The 9,559-nt window shown below is 46.3% G+C and overlaps 1 protein-coding gene across 1 annotated transcript in view; it reads right to left on the bottom strand.

Annotated features, from left to right (window-relative positions):
* Positions 1-44: 44 nt before the first annotated feature.
* Positions 45-9,559, bottom strand: part of OGFOD1 (2-oxoglutarate and iron dependent oxygenase domain containing 1) — an 11,180-nt gene continuing 1,665 nt past the window's right edge. Inside the window, exons 2-12 of the mRNA XM_026856966.1 lie at positions 9,420-9,466; positions 8,837-8,937; positions 7,888-8,004; positions 7,346-7,437; positions 5,082-5,210; positions 4,621-4,734; positions 3,853-3,932; positions 3,409-3,704; positions 2,008-2,130; positions 1,105-1,163; positions 45-604 (exon numbers count right to left, since the gene is read on the bottom strand). Coding sequence (XP_026712767.1) covers positions 443-604; positions 1,105-1,163; positions 2,008-2,130; positions 3,409-3,704; positions 3,853-3,932; positions 4,621-4,734; positions 5,082-5,210; positions 7,346-7,437; positions 7,888-8,004; positions 8,837-8,937; positions 9,420-9,466 — 1,320 coding nt within the window. The 3' untranslated portion in view covers positions 45-442. The remainder of the gene's footprint in view (positions 605-1,104; positions 1,164-2,007; positions 2,131-3,408; positions 3,705-3,852; positions 3,933-4,620; positions 4,735-5,081; positions 5,211-7,345; positions 7,438-7,887; positions 8,005-8,836; positions 8,938-9,419; positions 9,467-9,559) is intronic.

Below are 9,559 nucleotides of genomic sequence, written 5' to 3'. Positions count from 1 at the left end.
ACAAAACTTGCCCAACCAGCCTTTGAAGCATTTTAACTGACCTATTTTTTTTTTTAAATAAAAATCAGTCATCAGCTTGGGGCGATGCACAGTTGTAATTTTCACCCTGACAGATTAGAGACACATCCCACTGCACTGCTTCCATGAGAGAACAGCCGGGATGCTGACAGAGCAGCTGGCAGCTGTGTGACAATGACCCCCTCCATGTAGCATTAAAAGCAGTCGAGGGCGTGTTACAGTGGACCCAGAAGAAGTCTGGATTTTCATTTGTACAGTTAAAAATGTCCCCTGGCCCCCAGGTGGTGGGGTACAGCTCATATACAGCCTGATAAAGTTAGCAGCAGCAAAGTTTGGGCTTAGACAGGCCCAGCTGGACGTCTGGATGGAAACCTGCCCCCCAGCCCCACTATTTTCTGTGTGATGATAGTCACACTCTGCAGCATCACTCATAATAGACGAAGGAAAAATCCCAAAATCCTGTTCTGTTTGGATGCTTGTTCAGGTGTGCCAAGCTGCGATGATTAATGTATTTCACAAACTTCATAGTTTCTCTGTCTCTATAAACTAAGGCCAAGCAGTTGTCCTCTGGATTCACTGTCAACAGCTAGAAGACATGACAATAAGGGAGAAAATTAGTTTCACAAAAAGGGCTTTGGTATCATGCCTAGGGAGAAACAAACCAAATGGTTTCAAAAGCCATCAGAACCAAGGTCTGGTGTTAGAAAATGAATTGTCTCACTACTTTCATTTTACTCCCCCTCAACCTGAAGAATTTCTTAGCCAGCAAGGTCCATTCCAAGGGATGCTGGTTCCCTCATCAGTCTGGTTGTTCAGCACTCTCGCTTGTTCCGAGTGGGACCTTTGTCAGCAGCACATCCCCTCTGCCACAGCATTGTGCCACCCCCACCCTGCCCCATGGCTTCCCAAATGCCCTCAGGGGCTCTGGCCAGCAGAGCTATGCCCATGAGCAGTCATTCTGACAGGAAGGCTCCAGCGCAATGTCCAGCACCCTCAGGATTGTGGCAGCATTACAACAAAGTGTAACGATGTCTCTCCACCCTAAAGGATTTTATCTAATCTGCAGCTAGCAACTGAGGGCCTTACCTCTTCGTCTTCACCTTTAGCAATGTAGGAAGTAAAGCCACCATACTCTGGATCCCAGTCTTAAAATATAAAAGAAAAATTCTTAGAAAGTTCAACGCTGTCCAGGCTCTGTACTGCCTTCCTGGAGATGCCAATTTTCCACCCCACTCCGCAGTTACTGGATACAGGACGATCCTGACTTTACCTCCTGCCAGTCTATTTTTCTTTCCCTTCTGTTCAGAAACAACTTGAAGCAAATGTAATGAATTTGCCTTTTACCACAGACGGGCTGTTAAGGTTGCTTGGCACTCTGCTCCTCACATGTAGAACAGTTTTGCCTTAGCAAAAGTGTTTCAGTATAATTACTGGCATGTACCAGGTGGTTTCAGCTGTGCATTTTGGGCTCAGCTGGTCCAAAATGCTTGTTTCGATTTTTGTTTTCACCACTATCTTACCTAGCAATCAACCTAAAATGCCTAGACATGCCTAAAGTAACTTTTTGGAAACCCCAGGCTTTGTGAATTGGAAGCGGTGATAATTCTGATGAGAAAAGGGGCGAAATGAAACACTTTCAGCAGGTATTCTGGCCACCTGATCCTCCTCCACCACGCCCAGATCCGCCGCTAAGTGCGAGTAAAGGTCTGGGAGGCACAGTGCTGCCTTTCCCTCTGCCCACGCGCCACCTCCTGGCTCCAGCAGGGAAAAGCAAAGCTGATCCCAAGGCCACACTCCCAAATCTCTGTGTAAAAATTACTGAAACCAGGGCTAATGCAGAAGCCAGGACTAGGATAAAGTCTACAGAGTCCTTCTATGTAGGAAAAAGCAGGGAAATTTTGGCCATTGTAGCACTGTTGACAATTCCAAAGTCCTTCCTTTAGGCAAACCTCTTGAGGAGTGTCTAAGATCTCTGTTTCATTCACTTACCCTTGCAGCCACAGAAGAAAAGCAGGTCAAGAGCAAATTCTGTTGCTTGAGCATCATGGACTAGAGTATAGTGCCTGTGGGCCCAGTGCCTCAGCTCCCCCGCACACAGAGGGGTACCCATGCCTAGGAGAGGCAACAAACAAGCCAGGGAAATCAGTGAGGCTGGACAAGAGCTGCCACCTGCTGAGCTCAAGGCATGTGGGGGCAAGCCCCTGCGCTGCCACGCCATGGTGGAACTGTCTTTGCTGGCCCCAGAAAAGTGTAAAGGGAAGAAAAAGTAAAATCACAGCTCTCCTGTTAATTTCTTTTCTAGAGGTGGCTCTAAATTATGTACTTTGAACACTGTGGAGGGCTGGGGCCAAGCTCTGGTGTGCTTTGGTTTAACCAGTTCCTCCTTTTGTGTTTTGTTCCCCCTGGATTTACAGCAGAGCTCCGAACCTCAAGAGCCAGCAATTCTCTGAAGTCCACTGAAACTACCAGGAGCTTCAGTGAAGAAGGATATTGCTCTGAACTCACTTAACTTCCATCCCAGGAGGTACATCAGAATATGGGGAAGCCTTTTTTTTCTTCCTCATTGCTCTAGCTTGGTTTTCAATTCTTGCAGCCCCAAATTATGCCATTCATATGTGAATTTAAAATCACATGGCAGGAACATGGCGGACAGAAGAGGGAACACAACTACCCATGGAGAGCAGAAAAACAAAGCTTTTGTATCAGGTAAGTCTGCTGGTGGGACTTTCAGCAGGACTTGTTTCTTAATTACCTTTTATTCCAGTGTCCATTGCCTGACTCAGTGGAAGATGAGTATTTTCAGAAATTCTACTCTTCCAACTTCAAAGCCACCACTTTAAATAAACAGCACCAATCCATGAATCCAAAACTGATCTTTTAGAGCAATGATAACTCATTGCTGACAACTAAGTGGTTATTTAGGCTGGCAACATTTTCTGAAAAGGTTCAATCCTAGTTTTAGGTATTGGTTTTCTAATTCTAATTACCTTGACTTCTGATCTATTCACTTTTTTCCTTTTGATTTGGTGTCATATGAGAATCTACTTTATATGAAGCAGGACCATAACTACTGGCAAAAAATTATTGGGCAATTGATTAACTCCCCCGCTCCTCACCCATCCCTTAACTCCTACAGAAGTCCCACCCTCAAGACTTAAGTCTGTATCTTTAAATTACTCATTAATTTATTAAAAATTCTTTTGCAGTGGTCACTTATTTTGGATACCCAATCTGACATGCTTCAAGTCCCATGTATGTGCTGGTGCCTTGTGCTGGCTGCAGTACAAGATTAAATGCTAGTTCCATGAAAATCATTGGGAATTCTGCTGCCAACATCCTTAACGTCAGGATTTTGCTCAAGTTCCTTCATGCAGCTGCTGCTGGACTTACCGTTCTGCGTCTGACTGTCCTGTGCTTCAGGGATGTTGTCAGGCTGGTCTGCCTGAGGGGGATTGTTATCAGCATGTTTTTCAGTCTCTTCCTGATTAGGATTGGGACTGCTGTGCCCAGCAGTGTCTGCTGCTCTTCCTTCCCCAGCATCTTCATCCTCATCAGAGGGAGACAGGAAGTGCAGCTTTAGGCCAGTGAAGTTGGAAAGCAGTAAAAACAAGGCCTCAGAGCGTAAGAACTCTAGGAATTTCTTCAGGATGTCAGGGAGGCTGCCTTCCTCTGCTGTCTCATAGAGTCTGAAAGAGAGCAGAAGCATCAGCAGACATGACTCCCTGTTGCAGAGCCAGCAAGGACCACATCCATGGGGGCAGCACCAGCCAGTGCAGCCCCATGGCAGCTCCTGCCTGGCCTGATCAAGAGGTGCAGGGCACCATCATTCCCCACCTTTTATTGGCAGGGCCCCGGCTACTCCACTGGATGTCTTTGCTCTCCAAAGCTTCACACAGTAGTTGGTATTTCTCCTTCTAGGAGAGAAAGATAGTGCACAAACTAACATTTAGCTCCAGGTCTCCCTTGTTGTGCTAGAAGCAGTCATCCTCTGCTCTCAGACAAGACACTCATTTTTTTCTAACTTGTTTGAGGCTGTGGAATTGAGGGGCACAGCCTGGGTGGGCATCATGTCTTCTCAGTGACCAACAGGTATCCAGTGCTACTTGGATTGTCTACTGGGTGAGAATGCAGCTTCACTAATACATGTATGCCCAGTAAACTAGTGGTAAATCAGCCTTGAAAAACAAAGCCTTTCAATTAAGACCAAAACCATTATGGGTCATTTCAGACACAGGTTGAGTTCCCCAAGTGCTGTGAGAAGCTGAGGGACAGGGAAGGACACTCCGGTCACCCCAGTGCTAGGAAACAGGGAGGATGACGTGTGTTTCCATCCCTCTGCTTTGCTTCTGGTAAGAAACAAGAATGTTGAAGCAAAGTTTGTGATTTTTGATGAGTCCCTGAGCAGTGTACAGGCAGGCAGAGGGGATCAACCTACAGAATCTGGAGGTCATCTGGTCCATTCCTCTTTAGGGAGTGAAACTAGAAGGTGTTTTAGTTGGCAGCAGAACAAGGCAGGCCTCTCCCAGCCTGCATGACATGTAGTACCTATCAGCCCTGTGACCTGCTCTAGCAGACCACATCAGACTGAACCACTGGGCTCACCTTAAGAAAATCTTTCAGGAGAATTTCTGATCGCTCCTCAAATTCCTCCTGGATTTGAGCTTGGGAGTCCACGTCCAAGTAAACTAGATTGATCCACTCATACAGAATTTCGTGCTGGAAGAGAAATTGATTTGAACACTGAATTTGCAAGAGTAGAAGGGATTCCCTAACTTCCCCTTACCCAGCTGCCACAGGGCTGGGTTCTTCTCCACACACACTCCATTCCCTTTTTAATTGCACCACGAGCATTTGCTGCATTCTCTGCACTATTGTAGGTACACAAAATGTACAGTCAAGAAGGATACACAAGAAACCAGCTATGGATTTATGGAAAGGAAACAAAAAAAAGGAGAATGAGGTAATTTAAAGCATCCCCAAGCATCAGTGCATCCCGTAACAGGTATTCCAGGGACACGAAGGAAACAGAAATGCAGATAAGCAGATCTAGGCTTGTTACTCACATCATAGGGAATGTGTGGGCCCCTGGGCAAGGGAGCTTCAATGTGGCGTGCAGGTCTGACTACTGACGGGCCGTGAAACCAGCCGCTCACCGACAAGCGGCACTTCTCCTCAGACAGGACTTCTGACACCTGCAGCAACATTGAGCTGCATGTTACTGTTTAGACCACAAAACATTTAAAGACCAGCTGTAACAGGCACCATGTAGACTCGTCACAGGAGACAGACCTGACTCCAGAGAACCTACTGCATACACAGAGAAGTCAGGCAAGGGCTAGGACCAGGCTGGATTACTCCTGGTTTACAGAAAGAGGGCTTAAAGCAAATTTCGATGCTCAAGTCCATTGTAGGTTTCCAGAATCCCAGTCTAAGCTTTTACTTCAAGCTCCTAGCAGAATCCATTCCCTCTGAGAGCTTTGAGTCATTCTGTTATTAAAAGTAACAATACTTTAGTTTTCTACCATTTTTGTGTTGAAGAAACAGCTATCACAGGCTGCAAAAATTAGCTGTCAGCTTCATCTGGAAACTCAGGACTTGCCTGATGCTCTTGGCTCTGGATTATAGGTCTGCCTATTTGTCAAAGAGCAACCCTCTGTCCTGCTATTTAACCTGGTCTGTGGAAACCCTTGGTTTTCACACAGTGATGGCCACCTCTTAATCTTCACTGCATGCTAAGGTAAACTGGGCTAAATTGAACAATTTCACATTCTAGGGTGCTGTACTGTAAAGGCAGGGTGAAGAGAGAGACATCCCCTTGACTGGTTGCTGGCCACAAACCATGAATTTTTTGATAAAGATTTTGTGCTGGGGATTTTTTGTTTTGTTTTTTAGAACAGTCTGATGGCACAGGAGGAAGAAACACTGTCCGTTCTGAAGAGATTTTGGGCTCTTATTGTTACAGAGCTGTAGTGGCTCTTTCCTTGCATGACTCAGAGGTATTCTAGGTTATTTGGAATGGCTACTGAATCCTAAATCACTTGGGAAACAGAAGCCAGAAAAATGCCTGCCACTGAAAGGTCACAGACCCGCTCTGCTCAGCAAACACCCACAGCTTTATTTGTTATCTCCCAAAGCATACACCACGCAGTCCAAACCCCAAAGATCTATTAGGAAGTACTGACTAGATGCTTTTTCCCAATGTCCAAGAGGGCTTTAAGGCTGGAATATGCTGTGAAGGCTTCAGTCTGACCCCTACACAGCCCTCTGACAGCAACCTGCAAGCTCTGCTCTTTACTGACAAAAAGCTCAAAGAAATGATTCAGTGCTTCAGCAAATACTCTGGGCACAGCCAGTGAGGTCCAGATCCGGGAGGCTTTAATTCACAGCACTCCCAGTTAAGCTTAATGCTTATTTTAAAAATAAGTTCATTATTTAAGCTGAGTTTATTGCCTGCATTAACATTATCAGACAGTACACAGGACTCTGAATAGTGCTAATGCATGGGATTAAGTTTATGTCAGTAGGAGACAGTCACAAGGCTAAGTGGAACATGGATTTTTATGACAACATTAAATCACTATCTGAAAACAATTAGGGCAGTGACCAAGTAGATGCTTCTGCTAATTAACTGTAAGACATTAAATGACACAAATACAACCCTAAGCAGTCTGGGTGAGGACATACTCAACCTACATCTTCCTCTCCAATATTCTGCTCTTTGGCTCTGTTTGTAATAGTCCACGGTATCAGCAGAAGTTTCAGATTTCAGTCAGATGTTTGTACCATGCACTTTCACAGACTGTTCATCTGTTCCCAGGCAGCTTTCTGATAAGTGCTACAAAGTGCTACTTAATTATATTAACATTTCTACTGCAGGGCACTGCACTACATCCGTGCTACCAAGGGGGTAAAGCTGTATCTGCATTGTGTCCTCCTGGCATGGTGAGGTGCTGAGGAGCTCTTCTGCAACAAAGTCATAGCATCTGCATGAAAAATGTGAGCTAGTTTAAAACAAGCAAACAAACAAAAGTCTCTCCTGTCACCACAGCCAAATCCACAGCAGTGGTTTGCCAGGACAGCAACACAAAATAGAAATGGAAATTTTTCTTTCCCCTGGATGATGAAGCTGGACTGACAGTTTAAAGATGGCTTTGTCAGTTCTTGTCCTCCTTTAAGTCCTCGAAGCCCTGCCTTTAACACACAGAACCTAGCATGAGTATCCACTCTACCTGCACCACCTCCCCCTTCCCATCAGGGCTGTAATAACACACAGAGTGAATAACCACAACAATGAGAATCAAAAAATGACCAAGAGACAGCTCCTTGCCTGGTGGAAAGAGACTGGAGACACTTCAAAGAAAACCAGCGTGTTCCACGAAGGCACTAATGACTTGACAATTTGCTGTGGCTGAAAGTGTTCTGAGGAGGAAGAAAACATAGGTTAAGATATGAACTCAATAGAAACTGCCATTTCTCTCTGACTTCATGACATTGCGACTGGTGAGACGCCTGGGTGTAAGGGATGGAGCTCAGAGCAAGGGATCAGTGGACTTCTGTGGCTGAAAAGGGAAGTTATCAGTTTAGAGTTCCAAGCACAGTTACTGGCACCACTTCCATCCTGCCTCTGCTCTTGGCCCTTCCAAAAAAATGGAAAAAAAGCATGTTTCTTTGCCTGCTGTCACCCATTAGCATTGACTGCAAAGCCTGCTACAGCCCATCTCTAAGGTGCACATTTTACCTATACATCAGCTTCTCCAGACAAAGGAGAAACTCTTTACCTCCCTTCTACTGTTTGAGGAGAGAGTTGCTGCAAGGGGTGCAGAACCTTCATCTTTTTCAGCCAACTCAGGCTGAGCTTGGAATTCTTACCATCTGTGCTGTACAGGTCCAGCGTTCCCCCGTCGCTTTTCTCCCAGGGGGGGACGAGGTACAGGATGAAAGCAATTCTCCGGCCTTCCAGCTCATCGTCGTGGCACAGCAAGACATCTGCAATTACACACATTTTGCTGCAGTAGCACCTTTCCAGTACATGTTTGATTCATTCCTATGGCTGCTTCCCAGCTTCACCCCCGCAAGGATACAAGAAGAAACATGCCCTTTCTAAGAACTGCATTTTCACTCGTCAGCATCACCAGCCCAAGATCTGCAAGATTAATTTCTGTGGGACTGCACTGCAATTGGGAGATCAGCCCATTCTGAAGGTACAGGCAGTTATAACTCATCATCTATCCCTCCCTGGCTGCCACTGGGCACAGTGGACAGAGATTCCTTAGTTAAATAATGATTCAAACTCTTTTAAATACAGAACTGCCCTTTGAGTAGGTCTGTTGCTGGAACAGAGGGGAGGGGGAACCCTGGGAACAGAAAAGCTGGATCAACCACTGATTGTGCAAAAGACTTTTTAAAAGCAGAGAGCAGCGTTCTCCTTCCAACAGTGATTTTTCATGAATAAAAGGGTAAGCGCATTTGTAACCTGGACTTACTAAGGTGACGTTTTAGCACCAGACTTCACAAACTGTAGCATGAAGAAGCTGAACATGTCACCCTTTTGCATGGAAGCAGGCATACAGACACAGGCTGAACATCTCTGAAAAGGTTGGGGCTTACAACAGCACTGGACCCAGTTAAAGCCATCAGCAATGGAACCAGAGCAACCCTTTTTCCATAACTTTATTTTCTGAGACTTTGACTTGCTGCTGATGGCTACTGGGACGCTCTGGAACTAGAAAGGGATTGGGGTGGGTTATGTAATTAGGTATTCTCTAGACATACAGTTTCCTACACAAGCTTCAGGGAAAAAAATCATTTACAGACTGACCAGTATATTCATATTTAGCACAGGAGATGTCAATAGTTGGCTCCAGCTCAATCTGGGTCACTGCAGAAAGCCACGAGCGGAATTCTTCACACAGGGCATGCCTGGGAAGACAAGCACAAGGTAAAGTGTCCTCCAGCACTAGAAAACATATCACTGTAGTCTAAACTAATTTATTATCTCCCTTCCGGGAGAGATAATAACTGATGTAAACAGTTAAAGGTGCTGTTGCTGCCAGTGACTGTATTTCCGTAGGAGCACACAGGAGCTGGTCAGGAAAACACCACCATATTCACAACACTGCTGACAATAACAAGCAGCGAGCGTGAAATCAGTTCTAAGGGGAACAGGTAGGCATTCCAGAAGCGACAGATATGTGAGGGCTGAATCAGACTGCACGGCTCAGAGGAAAATCGTTAACCGACTTAAGGGCCACGACGTGCATCGAGTAAATTCAGCAGAAGGTGGCCGAGCAGTGCCAGACCCAGCCCGCAGCCCCTCGCCTCCCCAGGGGAGCCAGTCCGGGCTCTTCCCCTCCCCGAGCGGGTGCACCCGGAGCTGGCAAAGCCTCGAGCCGGCGCTTTACCTCAGCGCGGCGACGTGGGGCTCCTGCCTTCCCCCCAGCTCCTCGGACTGCGGCGACCCATGGAAGAGAAGAAGGGACGGGGGTTAGAGCGGCGCGGCACGGCGTCATCCCCGGCTTCACCGCTGCCGCCTCTGCAAGGG

This window comes from Athene cunicularia (assembly GCF_003259725.1).
Source record: "Athene cunicularia isolate RWA chromosome 11 unlocalized genomic scaffold, athCun1 chr11_part1, whole genome shotgun sequence".
Classification (NCBI taxonomy): Eukaryota; Metazoa; Chordata; class Aves; order Strigiformes; family Strigidae; genus Athene; species Athene cunicularia.
The sequence above is the reverse complement of the archived record's forward strand: the minus strand, read 5'-3'. Positions and strand labels throughout refer to the sequence as shown.